Source organism: Pantherophis guttatus, chromosome 1 (genome assembly GCF_059756535.1).
Source record: "Pantherophis guttatus breed Tessera chromosome 1, ASM5975653v1, whole genome shotgun sequence".
NCBI classification, from domain to species: domain Eukaryota; kingdom Metazoa; phylum Chordata; class Lepidosauria; order Squamata; family Colubridae; genus Pantherophis; species Pantherophis guttatus.
In genome coordinates, this window is record NC_142063.1 from 290,647,335 (window position 1) to 290,674,330 (window position 26,996).

General features: G+C 41.6%; 1 protein-coding gene and 2 long non-coding RNA genes across 5 annotated transcripts in view; 1 reads left to right on the forward strand and 2 right to left on the reverse strand.

Moving 5' to 3' along the window:
• The window catches only part of LOC117671808 (uncharacterized), a 108,602-nt gene extending 103,112 nt beyond the window's left edge, over positions 1-5,490 (reverse strand). For all 3 annotated transcript variants that reach the window (XM_060692451.2, XM_087883107.1, XM_034428002.3), the window contains exon 1: positions 1-5,490. In XM_060692451.2, coding sequence (XP_060548434.1) covers positions 1-69 — 69 coding nt within the window. In that variant the 5' untranslated portion in view covers positions 70-5,490.
• Positions 722-26,859, forward strand: LOC117671432 (uncharacterized). Its single transcript, XR_004592861.3, has 5 exons — positions 722-811; positions 17,214-17,269; positions 20,633-20,754; positions 23,283-23,389; positions 26,361-26,859. It is a non-coding gene; the product is annotated as an uncharacterized LOC117671432 (long non-coding RNA).
• On the reverse strand, positions 8,592-18,305 carry LOC148116880 (uncharacterized). The gene is made up of 4 exons (XR_015731485.1): positions 18,087-18,305; positions 16,769-16,992; positions 11,637-11,683; positions 8,592-8,751 (listed from the first exon to the last, which is right to left on the reverse strand). It is a non-coding gene; the product is annotated as an uncharacterized LOC148116880 (long non-coding RNA).
• Positions 26,860-26,996: the final 137 nt, after the last annotated feature.

Sequence of the window (26,996 nt, forward strand, 5' to 3'; positions counted from 1 at the left end):
CTTCAGCTGGAAAGGCTGAATCTCATTCAAACTTTGATTCCTGAGCTGCTTCGTGAGGATCTCGAGCATGGTACAAATCCAAGGAGCCAGGGAAGAGTTAAGCCCGCACTCGCATCTAAAGCGCGTACAGTCGGCGCCGAGCAACTGCAGGTACACCCCACTTGTAGCTCCAGTGGCATATGATCTACCGAGAAATACGATCGGGCGCCTTTCTTCCTCTTCTTCTTCTTTTTTCTTTTCTTTTCTTTTTTTTTTTTTGCACCCCCTATAACATCCCGGATCTGGTTACTAACGCACAACTTCCTCCCGCGTCTGCTCCGTCGAAACCACTAATGGGTTTACTTTTTTTGTTTTTCAGAGGGCGAATGTCTTGCTTTTCCAAGCTGCAGCGAAGGACGCCAAGGTAGCAACCCCGACAGCAGCTAGCAGGGTTTCTACTCCAAGAGGCAGGAGGACACTAGATGCCGAGAGAGTTAAACGGGAGATGGGAAAGCTTTCGAAACTAAGGCCCGGAGCTCTGCTCATGGTCTAATTATATGTCATTTCTCTTCCTTTCCTGCACGGTGCCGGTCGCTCCCGCGCGCTCTCCTTCCCGGCTCCTTTCCCTTTTCCACGCTCACCGCGGGCGCGTACGGCCGCCTTTCTCTCTCTCGCTCTCTCTCTCTCTCTCCTCGGCGTTCTTGCTATATGAAACTTGTAACAAACAGGACCCGAAGACCGGGCGCCGCCGATTGGACAGCCAAGGCGGACTATGTCAATTTCAGGGGGCCGGGTTTCCATTTAAAGGGAAACCAAAAGAAGAACCGAGCAGGTATCGCCGTTTTCTCTCTCTCTCTCTCTACTTCTCCCCCACAAGTAGGTTCTGGAGGGGGAGGAAGCCCCAGGATGTCCTGCATCTCCTTCGCTTCGAAAGCGTTTCTCCCCATTGGAAGTTAAGGTGTTGGCGGCGCAAGAACCAGCCCAGCGATGCAGAATTGAAACCTTAACAGGGTTTCCTCCCCTCCCTCCCTCCCTCCCTTCCTTCCCTTCTGTACGGTCTCGGGTTTCTCCCTTTGCGGGTACAAGATGTGGTGTGTCTTTTAGCATTTTTTTTTTAAAAAAAATAAAGACTTTAATCATCATCCTCTTTGCTTTATATCCTCCAATTGAGGACTTAACCCCCCCTCCCTTCTCATTACTCCGTTGTATTAATTCAGAATAATATGGGATATTTTAAAAGAATATTATATCCTAGAAAGAAAGAATTTATGGCTATACACATTTTAAAAGCATCGTTTTGTTGGACTATAATTCCCAGACATCCCAATTATTATGGTTCGTCACACAGTCGGCCAGATATTTGGATTGGATATGGCATTTTTACCAACCTAATGACTCCAAGGACTTGGAGTAGGCAAATGTGGATTTCTGTTGGTATTAAACGTACATTCACAAGCTGTAAGCTGTTCCGAGTAAAGCTGCCTTTTGCAATTGACTGATCGTGAATTTGTCAATGCCGATCAAGTTCAAATGGGGCTCCAATTGTTTGGGGATTGCACTCAAAGCTCCTATAACTGTTGGTATTACCTTTGCTTTCTTTTGCCACAGTCGTTCTATTTCGATTTCCAAGTCTTTGTATTTTGTTATCTTTTCCAGTTCTTTCCCTTTTATTCTGCTGTCTCCAGGTCCTGTCAGGTCCGCTATCCAGACATATTTTTCTTTCTTTCTTATCGACATTTCTTAAGTCTGGAGTGTTATGTGGCAGGTGCCTGTATGTTTGAATTCTAAAGTCCCAGAACACTTCACCTTCTTCATTTTCAATTACTTTTCTGTATTTTATGATTCCCTCCAGTTCTTGCTTGCAGGCAAATCCTATTTCTTGCAGATCTTCCAATGCACCATTGTTGACGTTTTGTTGTGCCATTGTTTGTAACCAGCACGCAATGTTCTGCAAGAGCTAACTAGGTGTTTCATGGTTTCTTCAGTTTCTTTGCAGAGCTGGCACTTGCTGTTTGTTGCTGTCTTTACAATTATGGTTCCTGGTGGCTTGGTGTTGTGCAGCCAGAATTAGTCTCTTTATCTCTTTCTTCAACTTTCCTGCTCTTAGACATTGCCAGGTTTTGTAATCTTCTGTTTTGTCTGCTATTTATATGTACTAGCCATGCAATACTTTGTCTTCCCATGTCTCTTTTCAGTTCTTCATTTGGTCTTTCATGTAGGCCAGTTTGATCTCTCCAATACTCAGTAAGCCTTCCTGGTCTACTAGCTTCAGTGCCTCTTCTTCACTGTCCTTCAGATATACTTCCAATGCCCTTTTTTCTTCTTCAACCATCTGATGTACTTGCAACATTCCACACATGCTTACTTTCCTTGGTAAGTAGAATCTGTCGATGTTGCTACGAGGATGTCATTAATTTTCTGGTCTTCCTATCCAAGTCTTTTAGTTCTGCTTAAGTCCAGTCCACTCTTCCAGCTATGTATCTACTGACTGGAATTGCCCAGGTGTTTATTGCCTTGATGGTATTTCCTCCGCTGGCTTTGGACTTTAAGATCTTCACTCTCTTTTCACTTTTAACCTTTTTATTGACTTCAGTGTGCTTGATGTTGTCAGCTGGAAGGATGCCCAGATATCTGTAGTAGTCATTTCCATCCAGACTTTTGATGTTATTTCCACAGGGCATCTTGATTCCTTTAGTTTTCACTATTTTTTCCTGTTTGATGTTGAGCATGACACATTTGTCCAGTCCAAACTCCATTGCAGTATCTTGGCTGTATACAGACAGTATTGAGCAGCAATTGTATTTCAGATAATAGTGCTTTTCCACACACAGTTGTTTTCAACTAGAAGTTGTTGGACTGCATCAGCTACCACACTCTAGCTTTTAAAAAGAAAAGTAATATGGATTAAAGGAGGGGTTTATTTTTTTCCTACATCAAATGCCGTGATTAGTTGATTGTGTGCCATCAAATTGGTATTGATTCCTAGTCACCATATACATTTTTCTTCCATGATCCTTAACTTGATCCTTCCAGCTGTGCATCCATTGCCACTGTACTTCAGACCATTCACTTTGCTGCTGGTTATCCTAATTCCATGATGGTGAACCTATGGCACGTGTGCCACAGGTGGCACACAGAGCCATCTCTGCAGGCACGTGAGCCAACACCCAAGTCAGCTCCACTGCACATGCCCACACGCCTCCCGCTGGCCAGCTGATTTTCAGGTCTCTGCCGAGAGACGCATGCGCGGGGGGGTGCGCATGGGGGTGGGAAGCTGCGGCTCCCCCCACCCCCTCCCCCATTTTTGGTCCCAGGAGGCTTCAGGGAGGCCTGCTAACATCAAAATGGGGGTCATGCACGCATGCGTGGGGACGCGCAGGGGGTCACGCGCACATGCACGGGAAGCATGGAGGGGTCGTGCACACATGTGGGGAGGGGCCTGCAGGGGGCATTGCATTATGGGTGTCAGCACCCGAGGAGAAAAAGGTTCACCATCACTGTCCTAATCTTTTTTTTCCAGCTGCCTTTTCCGATATTAGAGCTTTCCCCAAAGAGCTAGGTCTTTCTACAATGTGTCCAAAGTAGAATGATTTGAGCCTGATATTTGTGCCTCCAGGGAGAACTCTGGATTGATTTATTCAATGAGCCAATGTTTGTTTTCTCAACTGCTCTGTTAATCTAATACCGATGTTTGAAAATGTCAATACTCTTTCCATGCTGATTCTTCAAAGTCCAACTTTCATTTCAATAGAGTGTCACAGGGAATACCATAGACTACAGTATCCTGATCTTTATAGATTTAGCATCTGATTATTTTTTCCCAATGCCTTCATGGCTGAACACATATGGAGTGTTAGTCTGCAGCATATTTCTTAACTACTTGTTCCTTTACTATTGATAGTTGAGCCTAAAAGCCATAAACTATCCAATACTTCAGTACATTCATTGTCAATTATAAGACTTGTGCTTGTACTTGTTGTCATTCAAGTGACTACTTTATATTTTATTTTAGTCCCATTTTTTTTCACTGTCCCATTTTATTACTAGTGCTTGCAGATCCTGTGATATTTAGTTATCAGGATAGTGTCAACACAGCTCAGGCTATTGATACTTATTTCTCCAATTTTAAAACCACACTCATCTTCTTCCAATCCACCTTCCCTTATATAGCAATAACAATACCACTTAGACTCATATACTGCTTCACAGTGCTTTTACAGCCCTCTCTAAGCGGTTTACAGAGTCAGCATATTGCCCCCAACAATCTGGGTCCTCATTTTACCCACCTCGGAAGGATGGAAAGCTGAGCCAACCTTCAGCCTGGTGAGATTTGATCTGCCAAATTGCAGGCAGCCTGCGGTCAGCAGAAGTAGCCTGCAGTACTGAATTCTAACCATTGTGCCACCACAACTCATATTTTCAGCATATAGATTGGATAAATAAGGAGAGAGTATACAGCCTTGTCTCATCCTTTTTGCTGTAATTATTTCTACATTCCTACTCTACTCACAGTGAAGGGATTGGTAGAATGCTTCTCCCAAATATCCAGATGATGCATGCATATGTTGCTGCAATTGCCAACATCCAGCCTGAATAACTGGGTTATTCAGAAACCCAATATTGCTTAGTCATTCAGTAACCACCATCATTAGATAGGCCTGTCATGATCCAGTAGCAGCTATGTAGTCATGGAAGAGTATGTAATGCACTCACTCATTCATTTACCCTCTCAGTCTTAGTCACAGCCATACAGAGCAATAGGGAAGAGTCTTCCTTTACATCTGAATAATACCAAAGGAGTGACCTAGAGTAGGTTCACCCAGCTTGGTAGACATATAAAGAAGAAGAAGAAGGGAGGGAGGAAGGAAGGAAGGAAGGAGAAAAAGAGAAAGAAAGAGAAATCCACATGCATAAATTAATTCAGAAGATTTTAAAGACTAAGCTACAGCTAAAGCTAGAACATAATAAAATTATGTTGTAACCATAGAGTTAAAAGTTTATTTTAAATTGCCAGAAAAAGCCACTTGAGTTACATAATACTAAACTTTTGATTTAGTGGTCTTAATCTGAGAGGTGGAGGGGGTAAATTAATAATACGTAAAATCCTTCCTTTATTTCAATGCATAGCAAATCTTTCCCACAGGGACTAGGAGCTCTTAAATCGTGTCCTGATGTCACCACCACTATCTCTTCAGAATGTTTATGGAAAATGTTAATTTTCCATTCCTTTCTGTCTGGGAATGGTTAACTATTTTATGATACGGTTATTTGCAAAGGACTTCTTTTCACATATGTTGCCATATAACTTTTCGGTAAGAATATAAACATTTTTTAGTAGCTCTTCACGATGTAAACCATCATCTGTAGTGCAATGTATTTGAACATAATCCTGTGAGACAAGCGCAGCCTAAGAAACATCTAAACAGTCACCCCAGGATATCTTTCTAAAAATAAAGCTTTTCTGTTGCTGATGTTCTTGTGTGCAATAAATTAAAAAGTCAGTACTAATCAAAAAATGTTTTTGTCCTCAGTCACCCTCCTGTCACATGACCTGTAAGTCACTAACTGTGGCATGTGGGTCACAAACTGGGGAGAGGGGGGAACCAAGGAGGTTTACTCTTTTGTAATAAGATTGCAAGCTGATTAGGGGGAAATCTGCCTTTTTCTATGGGTCTCTAATTGCAATGATTCCCATTTTAATCCCATTATCCCATCCTACAAAACCATACTGGGACCTATAGTCCAATTCCCAAATTATATTTAAATAACAAATCCCTGTTATTAAAGATACTGCACGATAAAAGAACTCTGTTTTGTACAGATGATATAAATAGATCATTTGAAATAACTGGGTGGGGGATGAGGTGGGGTTGGCTTTCAGATTTACTTTTCACTTACCCAGAAAGACATCTAGCTGGATTACATTTACTTCTAAAGAAATGCACAAACCCTTGATTTACAAGGGTTCATTTAGGGTCTGTTCAAGTTACAATAAAATTGAAAAAAAGTGACTTACGACTGTTTTTCACACTTACGACTGATGCAGCGCCTCCATAGTCATGCGATCAAAATTTAGACACTTGGCAACTGACTCATACTTATGACAGTGGCAGTGTCCTGGGGTCATGTGATCACCTTTTACAACGTTCTGACATGCAAAGTCAATGGGAAAGCTAGATTCACTTAACAGTGGTGTTACTAACTTAACAACTGTGGCAATTCACTTAACCGTGGCAAGAAAGATCGTAAAATGGAGCAAAATTCACTTAACAAATGTTTTGCTTGGCGACAGAAATCTTGGGCTCAGAACAAGGTCAAAAGTCTAAGACTACCTATATAATAAGTAGGCAGAAGTAGATTTTTTTTTAAAAAAAAGCAGTTTGATTTAATTCAATTACTATTTAAAATTAATGACAACAAAATTAAGTTCATTAGATACTGCTAATATTTTCTTACCATGTCATCAATAATTTATAATTTGGTGGCAGTGTTTAAAGAGGTTCTGTAAACAGATGGACAACATCAAGTTCCGAATGATTAGATGAACTTCTCTATTACTACGGCTATATCAGGATGCAGGATGCAGGATCAGTGACTGCTTGCTAGTAGCATAAACTTAATAGGCTGGTCAGGATTGTCCAGTTCAGAGCAACCCCTGATCTGGTCATGGAAAACTGGATGGAGCAGGATCAAAGGAGAGTTATCGAGATGACAAGATTGTTGGACATTAAGCCCTAGAAAAATCACTTAAAGAAGCTGGGCATAGTTAATTTGTAAAAAAAAAAAGAAGGCTAAAGGGAGATATGATTATGGTGTTCATGCATATATAAAGCCTCAGTGCAGGACTGAGCAGACCTGTTTTCTGATGAAACCAAAAACAATGTTTTAAAAAAAGATTCAGCTTGAATGTTAAGAGGAATTTCTTACAGGGATAGTTGTGTGGGAAAAAAATGGAAGTCTTGTTCCCTGGAGATTTTCAAACAGGCTGAATAGGGTTTAGAGATTACCAAATGAGCAAGTAATTGGATCAGATAACCTAGAGGCTCCCATTCATATGACAAGATTTGAATTATTATTATTTTTTTAAATGATCAGATAAAAAAAGCCTACTCATTTCCTTTTCCTAATGTCTAAATATTCCTCACAGTCTGTCATGGGCCCCATCTTCTTTGTTTGTTTGTTTATGGGCCACTCATCTCATATACATAACATATATATATATATATATATATATATATACATAAAAGAATAAAAATAATAAAAGATAATAGTTATAAAAACAAAAAAACAGAAGTAAGATAAGAATAGCACTGGAGAAGTTTACCCATGCTATCAGGGCCTCAGGCTCTATGGCAATCAAAAGGTCAGCAGTTCAACGGTTCGAATCCCTAGTGCCGCGTAACGGGGTAGGCTCCCATTACTTGTCCCAGCTTCTGCCAACCTAGCAGTTCAAAAGCACGTAAAAAATGCAAGTAGAAAAATAGGGGCCACCTTTGGTGGGAAGGTAACAGCGTTCCGTGCGCCTTTGGCATTTAATCATGCCGACCATATGACCATGGAGACGTCTTCGGACAGCACTGGCTCTTTGGCTTTGAAACGGAGATGAGCACCGCCCCCTAGAATCGGGAACGACTAGCACATATGTGCGAGGGGAACCTTTACCTTTACCTAAAAGACTGCAGGATCAGGGCAAGCCAAATTCCGGGGGATGATGTGTCAGAGAGTAGCTACTACAGGAAAGGCTCTCTTCATGGGCCTCAGCATATACTTCCACAGAACCTGAAGCATGCTTCTCTAACCAGGTATCCTAGGACGGGTAGACACCCACCAGGGAGGCAGTCCCATAATTAATCTTGAATCATTCAAGGAATGATGAAGTTGCCTAGATCCAATTATAAGCAGAAGACAAGGTGTATTACTTCTCAATAAATACGTAAATGCATAAATGCCCCTATGAATGGAGAAATGTAGAGATGTGTAGGTGAATAAATAAATGAAATTCAGCAGCCAAATATACATGCAGGTGAATGAGATCTAACAATTTTGGTCTACTTTCTTTTTAAAAAAATAATGGCAATTCCTTTGTCTTTAAAATTAGCTTAAAATTATTAAGCCTTCCTTCTCAACCAAGTATCCTCCAGAATCCAGATGAGTTAGACTACAACTCCCTTCAATTTCCCATGGACATCAAATGAAGGAGAAACATTCAAGCAACATCTAATGGCAGTATTTGTTCGTTGCAGATTAAGATCTGACTTGTACAGAATATTAAACCATAATGCAGTTGCATTTTCAGTTGTGAACTCCTTTTTATGCAAAACTATGGAGAGAAGCAGTTTTGGCAAGGTGTCCTACGTTGCTGCTCCTTTTTCCTGATTTGATCAAATGCAATCAACATTCTCAGTAGAAATCAAAGGGAGATTCAGATTTCTCCTCCCACTTTCTTTCTTCAGAAATAGAATGAAGGTTTGACAGAACTAATACTAGTATATACCTGTAAAAGTATATGATTGGAGAACATGCAGGGCAGCAATATATGTGAAAAGGATTTCCACGTTTTATGGAACAAAAGCTGAACATGAATCAACAATAGAACATTTGTTCCTTAAAAAGGAACAAATAGAACTTTAATGTCAAGTTTACTGCCAAGATCAAGAGAAATAATTATGTAATGACTTCCACAGAACTCTTTTATGCACTGTAGGTTTATGAACTTTATCACTCAAACTGGTCCAGCTGGGCTCTGCCACCATGAATCTGAGTGTCTTCTTCCTATTTGTGTTCAGGGTAAAAATAAAACCAAGAGTAGTGAGATACTCTATCTCATTCTGCAGTCACTCGTGCTTTCTGTCATTTTGGCTAGAGACCAGAAATTAACATAGAGTCTGGTTTTGAACACCTCATTAAACCATGATTCAGGCAAATTAACCTAAACGTTGGTGTTATTTAACCACAATTTAATCCATTGTCCAAGTTTGATCACATTAGGTAAAACTACAAAATAATTTAGCATGTCACGTGAATGAAGTCACTGATATAAGGCATAGTTTATAAATCACAATAACCAGGTTCACCGAGGATACTAAATCAAAATCAAACAAACGGCATTTAGTGCAATATGTATGTATAAAGCCAACATAAACTGGAAGGAAGGGGGGAATGGTTGACTTAACGCAAACTGCTTAAAGACCTGGCTGTTCTCCCAGGCCCTAAAAAACTCTATGGAGTCAGGCAGCCTTGAAAAATTGAAATAATAAATAAATAAATGTTCACATCAGAAATGACTAATTTGTTTAAATGATCAGTTACAATTATATAATTAGGAGAAAGAAGTAAAGCAGGATACTGACTTTAAAGGACTATGAGTGCTGAGATCTCTCCTCAAAGGCATCCTTTATTTAAAGAGCAGTAAGCGAAACATTTTGATCTGGTGACCCTCCCGTGTATTTTTTTTTTTAAATTTGATTTATATGCCGCCCTTCTCCGGAGACTCAAGGCGGCTTACAATGCATTTATATTGTATTTTTAATTGCAACAATAGAGGAATGCCTTGCCATTAACTTATTTGGCGATGGTTTTCAACCTCCCAGTCTATCCTATGGCTTTAGCTTTCCTTGCAACCTCCCATCCAAGTAGTAACTAGGTCTGACCCTGCTTTGCTTTTTCCATGAACAGATTTAAATATAAAAAGTATAAAGTATAAAGGTTTGAAGTTGCTGTAGAATCATTAGCTCCCAGACAGCAGATTGAGCAGGCTATGGTATGTGCCCCCTCTAGAGTTGTGTTCAGCTCCTACCCCACTCAATTTTGACAAAGAGTCAAGAGCTTCATCTTTAGCCAAATGTTTTCAGTTAAATTGGTTAATGGTTGATCCTTACTCTTAATTTATTTTTTTTACTTGTTATTGTTAGTCACCTTAAGTGCCCTCGGTTGAGAATGCTTTCATTTGTTCCTCCCTTGCCTGAGCAACAATACAAAAGCTACTTATTATAAGGGCTTATGCTTCTCCGAGTATAGCTTGTCAGTCAACTCTACCTCCAAGAAGGCTCTGAATTGAAAATGGTCTTTGGAAGGAGCATAAGAAACAGCAGGAACTCATAGTGAAAAGATGTCCAGCTGCCATAATCCCTGGGATTGATGGCTAATGTCTCCACTGATTTCCTGGCATTCTTGGTCCTTCTGCTTCTCTTTCTCCTTCTCTGTCCTATTTGGTGACAATAGGAGTCATAGACCATCAGGGTTGGGAAGCATCAAACTGAAAAGGGATAAATTAATGCATGGCTCAAATGAGGAACATGGTGGGTTCTGCTCATTTTAGCAACATCATTTGCTTGGGAACCTTAAGATCCCTGGAATGCATTTATGGGTTTGAGTTGAATTCAGACTCCAGATGCCCTGAAATTCAAACAATGGTTTTGGATTGAATTTAGAGGATCCAATATTCTTTCTGGCTTAGCAGAAAGTGCTTAACACCTCTTCACCAACTACAAAGTGAGACAGGTTTGACTAATCCTCTGGGTAAATCTTGCACATGCTGACTAGCAATAGGCTGACTTGGCACAAGAGGACCAATTTTCTCCAGTCTGGTATCTTTCAAATTGATTGGATTGCTACCTCCACTCTCCTTACTTAGTTTGCCAAAGGTCATGATCAAAGCTCTGCCATCTGCCCAATTTGCTCCAAGGATGCTCATTGACCCTACAGGCTGCCTGCCTCCATCTGTGCCTGCTCCGGTCCCCTCCTGCTTCCTACCTACTCAAGCAAATAAACCAGGCAGCCAGTAGGCTGTTGGTTTCTACTTACTGCCATCTGCTTTGTAAAGTCTATGTCACCACCTTTCCACCTCTTCCAGTCCCTGGCAGTGATCAACATGACATGTGGCAACAGCTTCTTATAGTCTGCACATGGGAATAAAAAAAGGGGGGGGGCTTCCCACAGGGGTCAAAGCCAGCATGCAATGAAAAATATAAATTAAATTGGTGGGGAGATCATAAGAGCAAACCAGCTCTCATCTTTTCCATCTGGGAGCAGTTGCCAAGGGAGGAGTGTGGAAAAAGGAAATATTTGAACTGGTTTGTTTTTCCTGACTAGTTCACATCACTGCATGCTGTTCTTTGTGGTAGCAATTGGCTTTAGCTATGATAAGACTCAGGTTTTAAGAAGTCCCTAATTATTACATTCCTTCCTCAACCAACACATTCAGGAACAGGCTGTAACATTTAGTCTTTGGCAAAAACATTTGAAGGCACCCTGAAAGCCCTACTCTAAGATTTGGCGGGGTCTGGGTGAGGCCCTGAGGATCTTGGGTTATACATTTTGAAATGATTTCAGCCATATTTATCATCTGCTCAAACTGTTCAGATCAGAGGTGGGTTTCAGCAGGTTCTGGAGAACCGGTAGCAGAAATTTTGAGTAGTTCGGAGAACCAGTAGTAAAAATTCTGACTGGCCCCACCCCCATCTATTCCCTGCCTTCCAGTCCCAGCTGATAGGGAGGAAATGGGAATTTTGCAGTAACCTTCCCCTGGATTAGGGAGGGAATGGAGATTTTGCAGTATCCTTCCCCTGCCAAGCCCATTAAGCCACGCCCACCAAGCCATGCCATGCCCACCAAGCCACACTCACAGAACCGGTAGTAAAAAAAAATCGGAAACCCACCACTGGTTCAGATGCTGATTCTTCAGATCAACACTGGAACATCTCCTCTAAAAATAGAACTGAGAGTTAGCCGGAGGAAGAAAACTCAGATTCTTTTTATGTTAGAACCCTCTTCTGCCAGGTTAACTCTATGGATTAAGCACCCCACATTTTTTAAAAAACGAGCAAAGGCTATCTGAATATTAGGGCTGAATATTTTCTGCTTTCTGTAATGAGTAATACTGAACAGCAGGAGGCAGCATGATACTTTGAAAGTCACCCTCACACTACAAAAGCCAAAGGAAGTGTCACAAGAGGGCAGCAAAGGTACATTAATGCTGCTAGTGCCTAGATTAGCTAGGGATGAAAATAAAATGCTACCTGCAGTATGGAATCTATTTATGATGGTATATGGATCATCCCTATCCCAGAGCTAGAAACTGCTCTAGATAATTTACTGAAGTGTTTCAGTTGGGTCAAACTTCAATCAGTGTTAAATATTGCAAAACAGTGCATGGCAGTTAAACTAGTTACAAGTAACATAGCCATCTTTGAACAATTGACTTATATGTTGCTAAACTTATAAACTTATAGCTGAAATTATTACTGTTCTCTGGGTTCGCCCATATTATGCATAAGCAGAGTTGGTAAGGGCCAGTACATGGAGACTGAATCCCAACAAAACAGAGACCTTAAGGGTGAGTTAGTGAGATTTTATTTATTTTTTATTTTATTTCGAATTTATATACCGCACCTTCTCCTGAGGGACTCAGGGCGGTGTACAGCCAGATAAAAACATACAATACAAACATTAAAAACAATTAAAAGAATATATATTAATTTGGCCCCAGTTTAAAATGACAAACCAATTAAAAATATTTTAAAATATGTTAAGCCAGCCCGGTTTGCTGAAAAAAGAAAGTTTTAAGAGCACGGCGGAAGGCACCAAGGTCTTGGATTCTCTTTATCTCTGGGGGCAGCTGGTTCCATAGGGTAGGTGCCCCCACAGAGAAGGCCCTCCCCCTGCGGGTCACCAGCCTACATTGTTTGGCTGATGGCACCCCGAGGAGGCCCTCTCTGTGGGAGCGCACGGGTCGATGGGAGGTTGTTGGTAGCAGCAGGCTGTGGTAAGCAACACCTTGAAGTGCACTCGGAAGACCACTAGGAGCCAGTGCAGCTCACGCAGGAGCGGTGTTATGTGGGAGTGCCATGCAGCTCCCGTAATTACCCGCGTGGCCGCATTGTGGACCAGTTGGAGCCTCCGGGTGCACTTCAAAGGGAGCCCCATGTAGAGAGCTTTGCAGTAGTCAAGGCGAGAGGTGACGAGGGCATGAGTGACTGTGCACATGGAATCCCGATCAAGAAAGGGTCGCAGCTGGCGAATCAGGCGAACCTGACAAAAGGTCCCCCTGGTTACAGCCGTCAGATGTTCCTCCAAGGACAGCTATGTATCCAGGAGGACTCCCAGATTGCGCGCCCTCTCCGAGGGGGCCAAAGACTCACCCCCAATAGTCAGCGATGGAGTCAGCTGACTATATTGGGATGCCGGGAACCACAGCCACTCAGTCTTGGAAGGGTTGAGCTTGAGATACTTTTGACTATGAGAATTGGGGGATCTGTCCTTTCTGAATACAGGTAGTCCTTGACTTAGGATCACAATTGAGCCCAATAGTTCTGTTAAACTGTTAGGTGAGACATTTGTTAAGTGAGTTTTGCCCCATTTTACGACTTTTCTTGCTACAGTTGTTAAGTGAATCACTGCAGTTGATAAGTTAGTTACCTGGTTGTTAAGTGAGTCTGGCGTCCTCATTGACTTTGCTTATCAGAAGATTGCAAAAGGGGATCACATGACCATGGGACACAGCAATGGTCATAAATACGAACCCAGTTGCCAAGCATCTGAATTTTGATCACATGGCCATGGGGATGCTTCAACGGTCATAAGTCACTTTTTTTAGTGCCGTTGTAACTTTGAACGGTCACTAAATGAATTGTTGGAAGTCGAGGACTACCTGTGCAGCTGCATGCCTTCAGAAAGAACAGAGTTTGAAACGGGTGAAATGCTCCCGTTTCGGACCGGATCACCCGATCCGGTAGCAATGGTGGCGGGTGGTTCGGAGAACCGGTAGCAAAAATCCCTGCGCCCGCCCCCCCATGCCCAGCTGAGCCGCACGATCATCAGAGGCTTTTTTTTTTTACTTTTAAAAGCATTTTTTCTACAACCTCTTCCGACAAAAAAAATGCTTCTAAAAGTAAAAAAAAAAGCCTCTGATGATCGCGCGGCTCAGCTGGGATCCTCAGAAGCTTTTCAAAGCATTTTTTTTTTCTGCAACCTCTTGGCCGAAGAGGTAGTAAAAAAAATGCTTTGAAAAATCTCTGACGATCCCAGCTGAGTTGCCTGATTGGCAGAGAGGCATTTTTTAAAAAGCCTTTCTGACGATCCCAGCTGAGTTGCCTGATTGCCAGAGGCTTTTCAAAGCATTAGAAAAAATGCTTTGAAAAGTTTTTTTTTTTAAGTTGGCCACGCCCACCCAGTTACATTCCCCCCCAAGCCACACCCACAGAACCAGTATTAACACATTTTACATTTCACCCCTGGTTTGAAATCCTGGAGACATATTTGCTGTTTGAAGCTCAAATAACTTCTGTGGCTAGGGATGCCTAGCATCAGCTTTTGTGATCTATCAACTGCAATTTTCCTGAACAAGGATGTCATAGCTATGATGGTGAAGGCATTGCTATTACAGGTAGCTCTTGATTTAAACCAATCATTTAGCAACCATTCAGAGTTACAGTGACACTGAAAAAAGTGACTTATAATCAGAACTTGTATTTAAAATCGTAGCAGTAGCCCCTGAGTCACATGATCAAAATCTTGGCAACTGACATGATGGTTGCAGGGAACATGTGATTTCCATTTGCAACTTTCCCAACAGGCTTCCAACAAAGCCAATGGAGTAAACTGGATTCACTTAATGACCACACGATTCATTTAACAACTGCAATGATTTGCTTAACAACCATGGCAAAAAAAAAAGTCATAAAACTGGGCACAATTTGCTTAACAACCGCCATGCTTAGTAATGAAAATTATAGTTCCAATTGTGGCCATAAATCAAGGACTACTTGTATAATGTCCTCCATGTAGGATTCCTCTTGTGTTTGGTGCAGACTGTAGTATTGCTAAACAAACAAACAAAAACAACCCTGTGCTGGCTGCCAATCAGCAAGCCAGCCAGATCAAAGGCTTTGTTGGAGAAATATATATTGCCTTAAGCAATTTGGGACCAGCATTAATCACATCATCAGTGCAGCTTCTCCTGCCTATGCCAAGAGCCACAGAATACGATCTTGCGGTTACCTGCAGGTGGGCCCTCCCTCCTCAATTTCATTCAGGAGTGCTCTTCCCATTGACTTTGTAAGGAACCCTTCTTAACACCTTTTAAGCGCCTTTTGACATACCTTCATCACCCACTCCCTGTCTGCACGTTTATAGCATGAATGTGTATATCTATGTACATATATCTATATTCTTTCTGTTTCTCACTTTTAAAACTGAAACCCTTTTAATCTTTTGTTTGCATTTGGAATTCTACTGTTGACTGTAAACTGTTTTAATATTTCTGGCAGAGGGAAGAAATAGACAAATATAATATAAGGAACTGCCTGGGTTGACTTGCACAACATAATAAGACTGAGATGTGATTGTCTGGTCTTTGGCTCAGTGTCCTGTGATGGGAGCCATGGGCTTCTGCAGGGGGCAGGGGGCATTACACATGTCATGATATCACATATCTCAAAAATGGTATGAATTATTGCCTAAATTATATAATTCATACCATTTTAATATGGAAGGCATGACACTGTGATTGTCATTGTACCAGACAAGAATGAACACAACTCTAACTGGCAAAAGCTATCCCTGGTCCCAATGAAAGTGGTTTGCCAAGGCGGGCAATCAGGGATTAATTCTGACAATAAATGCTTGTTCTATTCTTAACTAACTTCCTACATCTCATTAGATTAATTAAGCAGAACTGGCTGTGTTAATACATTCAGTAATAAACCATGGCTGATTAACTGGCTCTTTCTGAATTGATTTCTAGTTGTTTTATAATATATCTCTGGCAGGATTACACAAAGGGAAAGATAAGCTGACAATTATACACATGTTTCATTTAACCATAATATGATTTAGTTGGGTCTCACTCACCGTACTGACTATAGGCATCCATTGTGGGTTGTAAGGCATGATTTATGACCAAGAATTATGTGTATAAAATATACATCGTATATTGGTGTATTCAATAAACCAGTTATAAATAAGCTTTGGTTTGGTATGAGCTGATAAACTCGGTATTATATCCTTAAAGCCATTAGTTCATAGCAGATATAGGACTTAAGTTGACCCTTTGATCATTGTTTCTCTTCTTCCTGTTAAGGAATGGAAACTGGAGAAAGAGGGAATAATACTGAGAGCTGCAGTCACATGTAAGCTTTTTTTGGGAGTCAGCAGTGCAACTAGATAATTTTAGATTCTGGACTTAATGACGTGTTTTCTCTCTCTCTCTTTCTCTCTCTCTCTCTCATTCTCTCTCTCTCTCTCTCTCTCTCTCTCTCTCTCTCTCTCTCACACACACACACACACACACACACACACACACACACACCTCACTTTATGTGGTAGTTTCATTTATTTTTATTTCTATAATAATTTTTATGCATACTTTTCGGTGTTAAAAAAAAATCCAAAGGTAAAGAAATACAGGTTGTGTCAAGGTTTTTGTGGGCTTTTGCCCAATAGAATGCTACTGGATTCTCTGTAATCACATGCTTTCAGCTCTCCTTGTTTCTATTTTGTTCTTTAAGCCTTGTTTAGGAACCTCCTGGTTGTTCCCTCTGCTAAACAGCGCCCTGAAGTTCTACCCACTCCTTCTCCCCAAACAGCACCACTTTCAGATTAAAACAAGACTCAGATTGTACTTCTGAGTCAGGCTAAATTGCTTTTTGTTTAAGAAAGCCCTGACCTCCAGTGCAACTATCTTTGATAGCACTGATCTCGGAAAATTGATAGATGTTTAATGTAATAAGAAATGCCCAGATCAGTTCCTGTGGGCCAAAGGACAGATCAGCTTTCAAATAACATGGCTTACCTGTGAACTGAGAGAAAGGAAAGATGCAACCTTGACACACCTGCCTTTGCTAAGAGGGGAATGAGATGAGATGAGAAAACTTTGTTGGCAGAAGCATGATCTGACAGTGTTGATCTCCAAATCAACCAAGCTGAAGATGCCCTGCTATGCTCTCCTATTTGCAAAGGCTGGGAAGCTGTCAATTCAATTTGCTGTCAAGTGTTACCTCATTTCGATAGTGAGCCCTGCAAGCACAAGAGAAACCTTTGAAGTACACAGAGATTGATCATGAAATAGAAATTGTAACATGGCAGCTCCGGCCCTGTTGCCTACTGCACAGGGAAGCTTCAAGCTTTGCTAGTCTAGAGAATGGTATTGTACTACGTCTCCCCTCTGTATAAAAACCTTTTTGGGGGGGAAGGAAAGGAGGGGGAAATTTGAATCACCATTTCATCTCTTCCTGCAGGTGGTATGGATCACATTTGATCAAATCAGGGAAAAGGATGAAAGAGGAGCTTCAAGGTAGGAACCACTGCTGTATTTCCCTCATTGTACAGAGTGAGGAGTGAAATGAATAAAATACACATTATAATGCTGCATGAAATTCTACTACAGAAACAAGACAAGGGGATATAGTACTTGGCTTTGAAGAGGATGTCCGTAAGGAAGTTGTGACCACATCATTAAAGCCCCGCCCATTTTACATGCATCACATATGCAACAAACATAAAAAGGAACTACAATTGTGTGATCATGGCCAGCATTTTGATTTTTTTGACCTGCCCCTCCCCTCTGGTGAACATCCCTGTGTGCTCCTACCAGAGGCCAAAACAAAAATGAGACCCCAAAACCCCAAACATTTTTTTATGTATTCAGAATGTGGAATATTAAATCCAATGGATATGATTACTCTATTTACTTTCCACTGAGGCACTCAAAATTGGCTAAGATGGGCAGCCATATATATATTCGCTAAATACACAAATGAGTGTAATAATTTCCAATACAGTATTATAATTACTTTTTTTTAGTAGAGCTGTGGAGGCTGAATCCAAGATTTCAGAGAATCTTGTTTGTATCCCTCACTTCTGGCACTTCAGAGGCAAAGAAACTGGCCTTTCCCAGTCTAGTGCTATCAAGCTGATATTTTTTCTTTACAGTATATTTAACTGAAAGCTAGTTACTTGCAACTTGTATCTCTTATTTTTAGTCCTGGTTTCTGTAACCATGGAAAATTGTTCATGATCATCTTCCCTTTATGCATCTGACCACAGTTTTAATGGCTCCCCTCAGTTTTTTCTTCAGACTAAACATCTCAAGTTCATCAGCCTATACTCACAATGCGTGTCCACTCCTGCTTCATCTTTGTTGCACTTTTTATTGTTTCCAGGAATGGGGCACTCAAAATCACGCTGAGGTGTTGCCTCAGCAAGGCTGAGTAGAGATAAATGAGAACTTCATGTATCTTGGCATTGTGCTTCTTCTGACGATCTCCAGAACTTTGTTCCTGTATCTAGCACCTCCCTACTTTTCTGCTTCTGATGTTGCATTGGATAAAAGCTTTTGGCAAAGCTTCTGTAGCATGGATAATAATGGAAACAGTTTCATTGTATGTGCAAGTGAATTTGGGAAGGGAGTTTGCTAAATTGCTGAAATGCATTGCCAAAAATCAGATCCATCACTCTAGGAAATAAACAAAAACTTGAAGTTTGGACCCATCTTCATTATTTAAAATGAAGTTTCTTCTTTAGCAAATTTGAAACCCATATAGAGGCTGAAGAGAGCTGGGATGATTAAAAGGAGGAGAATGAGAAATCTCAAGTAAGAAAAACAAAACAATCTGAATATATCTATGTTCAAATCCCTGAGCTACACTACACTATAATATTTAAGCAAGTAACCAATTTACTAGTAGGCCTCCAAGTTGCACTCAGACTAAAAAAACAAATGAACAACCCTCTCTTCCACCCCTAAAAACTGAAGAGTAGCTTCCAAATACTTACTTGGTGGCCTGGTGATGCAGTGGCTAGAATGCAGTCCTGCAGGCTACTTCTGCAGACTGCTAGTTGCATGCAGTTTGGCAGTTCGATTCTCACCGACTCAAGGTTGACTCAGCCTTTCATCCTTCCAAGGTCGGTAAAATGAGGACCCAGATTGTTGGGGGCAATATGCTGACTCTGTAAATCTCTTAGAGAGGACTGTAAAGCCCTGTGAATATAAGTCTAAGTGATATTCCTATTTCCCAGCAACAATAAATCGAACCATACTCCGTGACTTCTAGTTTTGATAGAACTGCAACTATATATATATTTTTCTTTTCACTGTTTCTTCATTCAACATGTCTACACTCTACAGTGCCAATTTGATTGTACAGATCAGGGGCATTTGTGAAGAGGAACAACAGCATCAAAATGGGTGCTACTAGTAATCAGTCCTGTTCCTTTTTAATAAGTTGTTTGACCATTGCACGGATATAAAAAGAAGCAGGGCTTTCATCATCCTAAGGCCATGATGGCGAACTATGGCACCTGTGCCACAGGTGGAACGCAGCGCCCTCTCTGTGGGTATGCCCCAGTTCAGCTGTGCCATGCATGCACGCGTGCCTCCCGCCAGCCAGCTGGTCATTGGGTCTCTGCTGCACATGTGCAGAGCATGTGCGAGGGTGCACATGCACAGGGGTGGGCGTGTGTAGGGGCGCACATGCATGGGATGGAGTGCATGCGGGAGTGCACATGCATCGGCAAGGGCGGGGTGCATGCACGGGGGAGAACCATCCCAGACTGGGGCTTTGTAAAAAGTCAGAACCAGGGGTGAAATGCTGCCGGTTCGGACCGGATCAGCCGATCCAGTAGTGATGGTGGCAGGTGGTTCGGAGAACCGGTAGCAAAAATCCCTCCCCCCGCCCATGCCCACCCAATCGCCCAGCTGCCCGCTTGCCGCTTCTTTTAAAAAATGCTTTTAAAAGGTAAAAAAAAGGCTCTGACTATCCCAGCTGAGCTGCCTGATCTTCAGAGCCTTTTTTTTTACTTTTAAAAGCATTTTTTTTACCGAATAGGTTGTAAAAAAATACTTTTAAAAGTAAAAAAATAAGATCGCACGCAGGCGCAGCCAGCGAACCGGTAGTAAACCGGTTCAGATTTCCCTGCTGGTCAGAACCAAAACAGAAAAATATGCCCTCAGTTATTCATCTGGTTGTTCTCCACCCTTCCAAACAAGGCATTTTGTTTTATTTATTTTCCTGTCTCCCCCGTCCCTCCTGTATTTTACCTCTGATCAAATTCAGGGCAGAGATGTAATATCACAAAGTGGCTCAGTCCTTGGAAAACTTCAGCACTTGGGGTGTTTGTGCAAGAAGAAATGAAATGGTGACAAAATATTTCACAGGCAACCAGCCAAATATAAACAGCATGTCCATTGTTTTTACTGAATCATTCCAGTTATTGACCCCAATCTAGAAGCGATCTTCCCCAGTGGCACTTCTCCAATGTGGCCAAACTGTCTTTCACATTCCAAAATTGTCTTTTGCAGACACCAAAAATCAGCCTTGTTAAAAGCTGATCTTTCCGCTTCTGCAGTCAGGCAACTATGCTGAGTGCCACATTTCACTTTTGCAACTAGCAATCATTAACGCCTAGCTGCTGTGAATGACTGGACGCGATAACCTCTTAATACTCTCTGCAGTTATGTCTTTGCAAACCCTGACAAGTAAAAACCGAAAAGGGGCTTTTACAAATATTGGTATAAATGTGGGGTGTAAAAATTGTCTCGCCAATTAGGGAGGAAGAATTTATATAAGATCTGCCAGTCTCAGTCCTCCAAGTTTCTAAAGGATTTTATCTGGTTCTTGGGTAGCCAAATCTTTCTTGCACTGATTATGTTATACAGGAGCCTGGTGGAGCAGTGGACTAAAGCGCTGTTAAATAGCACTTATCTGCCAGCTGCCTGCAATTACTGCAAGTTCGAATCTCACCAGGCTCAAGGTTGACTCAGCCTTCCATCCTTCTGAGGTAAGTAAAATGAGGACCTGGATTGTGGGGGCAATAAGCTGACTTTGTATAAAAAAAACCACCACTTGTGGGGGCGGGGCAAAAGCCCTACTAAGCAGGTATATACAAAAGTATGAAGGCTATTGCTTAACACATTGTAAGCCGCCCTGAGTCTCCGGAGAAGGGCAGCATATAAATTGAACCAATAAATAAATAAATAAACAAACAAACAAACAAACAAACAAACAAATGTTACCTTGTTTGGGGAATGAAATATCTGCAAGAAAACAACCAAGCTCACAGTGCCTGGAGGCTGTTAGGGGCTGGATGGGGAGCAACGGGTGGAAACTAAACCCTGGCAAGACCGAGTGGCTCTGGGTTTGGGGTTCATTGGCGCAGGGAGAATTGCCACCTTTGGTCTTGGATGGGGTGGCACTACCCCAAACAGACCCTGTGCGTAATCTGGGAGTTCTCCTGGACTCACGACTCCTGCTCGAAGAGCAGGTGGCAATCGTGGCCAGGAGGGCCTTTGCACAACTGCGGGTTGTGTACCAGTTATGTCCTTTCCTGGACCAACAATCCCTACTCACAGTCATTCATGCCCTAGTCACTTCCCATCTTGCTATTGCAACACACTCTACATGGGGCTACTCTTGAAGAGCATCCGGAAGCTCCAGTTGGTGCAAAATGCAGTGGCCCTCATGGTTTTGTGCAGACCCGGGTGTACACATGTATCACCTCTCCTGCGGGAATTTGCTTCCAAGTGCAAATCAAGGTGCTGGTTGTCACCTTTAAAGTCCTTCATGGCTTGGGACCAGGTTATCTGAGGGACCATCTCTTGCCGATCACATCTACCCGACCCATCAGAGCGGAGGAGGCAGGGAATCTTGCAGGTCCCATCCCCTAGGGAGATACCAGAAGAAGGGCCTTCTCCGTAGTGGCTCCCTCTCTCTTGAACACCATTCCGCCAGAGATTAGAATGGCCCCCACTCTAATACTTTTCTGGAAGGTAGTAAAGCAGGGGTGGGTTCCAAATTTTTTTACTACCGGTTCTGTGGGCGTGGCTTAGTTTGTGGGCGTGGCTTATGGGGGGTAATGTGACTGGGTAGGCATGGCCAACTTTTTTTTTTTTTTACTTTTAAAAGCATTTTTTCTACAACCTGAAGAGGTTGCAGAAAAAAATGCTTTTAGAAGCCTCTGACGATCAGACAAGTCAGATGGGATCGCCAGAGGCTTTTAAAGGCATATTTTTTCCTACAACCTCTTCCGCTGAAGAGGTTGCAGAAAAAAATGCTTTTAGAAGCCTCTGAGATCCCAGCTGAGCCACGCAATCATCAGAGGCTTTTTTTTTAACTTTTAAAAGCATTTTTTCAGCTGAAGAGGTTGTAGAAAAAATGCTTTTAAAAGTAAAAAAAAAGCCTCTGATGAGGTGGGCGGGGCATTGAAGACTTGGTTCTGCCAGAGCTGGATGGAGTTCTTACATGGCTCGTGTGATCTGCTGTGGCCAGGACGGGGTGTGTGTGATTTTATTATATCATATTATATTAATTTATTTGATTCTTTTTATTAGTTTTATTGTTTAAATGAGATTTTATATTCTGTAAGCCACCTTAAGTCGCCATGGGCAAATAGGCTGAAAATAAATAAATAAATAAATAAATAAATAAATAAATAAATAAATAAATAAATAAATAAATGAATGAATGAATGAATGAGCTGCTCAAAGAGCACCAAGACCAATCCCCCCCCCAATCCAAATCTTTCTTCCATTTCCTCTTTCTTCTGCTTTGTTTGTAAGTTCTTCTTAGCAATGCATGGGGCTTTCTCAAGAGGCTTCTGCAATAAACAAACTGTTCCAATTTGGATTCATTGTACAAACATGCATCATGCTGAAAATAGAAGTATTGTTTGTCCGTTGATTATTTCACCATGTCATCAATATACAGTACTATTTCTGGAAGACATATCCCAACTGCCCTGGGAAACTTTAAGACCACCAGTCATAGTTCAATGCTGACTTTATGTTTGATCATTGATGAACTTCCACCAGCGGAAGCTAATAGGATTTGGCATCCCAAAACAACAGATGAGCTCCAGCTATCACTCCAGCAATTATGGCTCTCAAAATTCTTTTCACTTTGCATTAGGAATAAAGTTAAATTCCTTTCATTTGAATTTGGCTCTTGGAAATTTCATGGAGGGATCCAGGTCATTTTCTTAGCATGACACAAAAAATGGTTTAGCCCAGCCTTCTTAGTCTAATGCAAAACATCACTTCTTCCCGTTTTGGTTTTAACTTTTTGCACCAAACTCTCCATCATTTTCTCTTCTTTCCATTTTCAACAGCTACATAGAAAGTGTGGGAGTGACAACTGACTATCACTGATTGATAGCTCAATAATTATGTCAAATTTCACTTTGGCTTTGTTCTCAAAATCAGGCTCCTTTTGGTAATACATTAATAAACGTAATTGTGACCAGGATGTTTAATTAATATTACCAGTATCTTGAATTTCTGGGACTAAAGAGAATACTTTTTTCCCCCTCAGCATGGCTGGCACAATCTCTTTCTATACAATTGATGATCAAGGTCCAGTCATGGGGATTGACTTCCAGGCAGTTCCTGACAACCTTTAAGCTTGGCTTATACATTGTGGTAAGCTATGATCTACTTACTCTTGTTGGTGAATTAAGCTCTCTTTGGATGAATTCAAAGAAAACACAATGCCATAAACCCTAATGAACCCTAAACTGTGATGGTTGCATTCACATAACATAGTGTGTCAATCACGGCAACTTCAAGAGGTGTGAACTCCAACTCCTGGTAGTTTCCCAAGTTGGCTGAAGAATTCTGGGAGTTGTCCACACCTCTCAAAATTGCTTAGGTTGAGAAATACTGACATAAGATACCGCACCAAAGTCAAAGAGACCACATCATGTCTTAGCACAGTGTGATTCATAAATATTATTAAATGTAGGCTTCATACAACTCATAAACAAAACATGACTGGGATCATAGAAAGTCATAGTACAGCTGGAGGATCAGGATTCATGACTTAGTGGATTACACAAATATGACCAATAGTGGTTTAAATTATGATTGAATGAACCAGGGTTTAGTACGTTGATGGCGAACCTATGGCACGCGTGCCAGAGGTGGCATGCAGAGCCCTCTCTGTAGGCACGCACGCCGTCGCCAGCTACTCTTCCGGATTCCATCACGCATGTGCACAGCAGCCAATTGCTGTCTTCCAGGTTCCGGTGCGCACATGCGTGCCAGCCAGCTGGTCTTCGCGTGAAGACCAGTTGGCCAGTGCGTATGTGCGTATGTGCATGCTGGAACCTGAAAGACAGCAGCTGGCCAGTGCGTATGCACACCGGACCAGCTGGCTGGCACACATGCATACGACAGAATCTAGAAGTGCGCCACACGCATGCTCACCAGCCAGCTGCTTTCTTCTGGGTTCCGGCACTCTGCCGCGCATGCGCTGCCAAAAAGGTTAACCATCACTGGTTTAGTATGTCACATGAATGCAACAGAAAGTGTAATGTTGTGGACTGGCTTTAGGGGGCTCTGGGTTCAATCTCCCATGATAGCTGACTGGGTGACTTTGGGCCAATTATTCTTTCTTCATTCAGGGATGTTGTGGAGTAGTCCTATTTCACAGGGATGTTGTGGAGAGCAATGGGAGGTGCAAGAACTATGTTGAACAAAAGGCAAGGCATGCATCTAATGAATAACAACAGCCTTGTCTCTTCATTTGGAAAGACAGACGGGACTAGTAAAATATACAGATCCCTGCAGGTTGTTCATGCTATTTGCAATTTAAAAAGGAAAACAACAACCAAGCACAGATTTTTGTGATAAACCCTGGCCTGAGGAAAGAAACTGTCAGACACTTCCCACTGAAACAGACAAGTTTTTCCAGTAAAAAAGCAGAAAAATGGGTAACGGGGAGGGGGGAAGAGCAAAAGAGAGCATTAAAAGAAGAAAATGAAGGAGGTGGAGAGGAGGGCCATATGTGTCATTGCTTACCTCAGAGCCCAAATTAGAAGCCGGGTAAAAATATAAAATCACAGCAGGAAATAATGTGTTTCTTAATATAGCAACCTCAAATGGGAGCAAGAATGAAAAGTGGGCGGCCTCTAAGGGTTGCTACTCAGTTCCACCCCTCCCTGGCAGGCTGATTAATATGTCTGCACTACGGGTGTTTATGTAACAAAGAGCCCCAGAGGCCAAGCCTGCATCTGAAGGATCCCTGCGGGGGTCTGTGCAAGTTTTGCCTTTCACCCCCTAGGGTATTAAATGGGAGGACACACATTCACAACTTCCTCTCTAGGAAGACAAGTCCCCTTGCAGCGAGATGCACCAAATTATTTTTCTCCTTGAAAGCTTGCCTTTCCCATTCTCAATTTTGGCTGCAAACTGCTGTCCTCCTATTTTGTCACACCTACAAAGAGCCTTCAGCTCTTAGAGCAATGTCAGAAGAATAGGACAGGACAGGACAGGACAGGACAGAATAGAATAGAAGGGACCTTGGAGGTCTTCTAGTCCAATCCCCTGCCTAGGCAGGAAACCCTACACCACTTCAGACAAATGGTTATCCAATCTCTTCTTAAAAACTTCCAGTATTGAAACATTTACAACTTCTGGAGGCAAGTTGTTCCACTGATTAATTGTTCTGACTGCCAGGAAATTTATCCTTAGTTCTAGGTTGTTTCTCTCCTTGATTACTTTCCACCCATTGCTTCTTGTCCTGCCCTCAGGTGCTTTGGAGAATAGCTTGACTCCTCTTCTTTGTGGCAGCCCCTGAGATATTGGAACACTGATATCACCCCTAAACTAGTCCTTCTTTTCATCAGACTAGACATACACTATTCCAGCAACTGTTCTTTATATGTTTTGGGTCAAAGAGGCCAAGTGCAAAGTCAAGTTGTACTTTTATCGTCATGAAAGTAGTGTGATCTTTTTTTCAATGTTTTATTCAGTTCTTAAGGATTCTTATGCATGTGAGAATTCCTTTTGTCTCACAATATGTTCTTTAAACAAAGCCTAGAATGATTGGTAACCTGGAATGGAAGCTGTCGTGTTATATCTTGATTCACACAGCTTCCTCAAAAATAAATTATTGTGAATCAGCAAACGCTCCTTCATATACAGACAAGGGGCACAGACAGAAAGATTTCACAAATACTTGGTTCAAGTGAATTTCTTTACTTTCTCCTGTAAACCCTGCTTTGACAAAGTAGGAACTTTCATCTTTTAATTTCTTTGTAAGTTACTTTACTGTGTCTCCAAAAAAGATGGAATATGTTCTAAATAACCTTGAATCTGGGGGGGGAAAATTGCCTTTAAATTTTTGAACCATCTTGCCCACGTTAATATTCTTGTAAAATTCACCAATAATTTATATTATGTTTCTATCCAAATGCAACCCTATGTGGAAGGATTTCCTACCTAAGCTTCATATGGTTCAACCAATTAAACATGCAAGAAGTCAAAAAACAAAAATGAAAACATTAAATATCTGGGTCTGTTTAGGGGCCTGTGTGGTTTACAACTGTTTCTGTAGACACATTTCATTTGTTTATGAAAGTACATTCATAGGATTTCAAATATTTTTCAGAAATGGAGAAGAAGGGAGAAGATGGAGAAGGAGCATCTCATTCCAGCTGTAATTCTCTGACTTGCATATCTGGAGAAAACAAGCATGCTTTTTTGGCAATAACAGAGAGCATACATCCTCTCTGCCATCTGGAAGATGAGATTTTATTTCTCTACTCTTGTCATTGCCAGCACCATCATTAGATCTTTACAGGAAGAGAGACAGATGGAAAATGAAGAGATGGGGCTTAAGTAAACAGCATTGCCAGATAGATCTCTTCAATTCTATTCCGAGAACTCTGTGTCAAATAGTTCATATGCAGCCTGATCCTTGACAGATTACTCAGTGCTGCCTTCTTCCTCCCTGCCCTTTTGTTGCTCTAACTGGCTGGCATTCAGAGATGAGAGTGAGATCAGCTATCCTGACAAGAAGAACAGAGTTACTTTGAACTTCCTGAGTATTGGTTGCATTCCCCTTATTGCTGCATGTGATATAATCATAAAAACACTCTGTGAATGAGTTTTCCTTTTCCTTTCCTGTACCCTTTCCTTCTGCGTCAAGACTTTGTGAATTGTAAGCCTGAAGTAGGAGCGGTAAGAGCTTTCAGACTGGAGGGATTTAAATGATTTATATACATAAATCACCAAGGGAACGGGC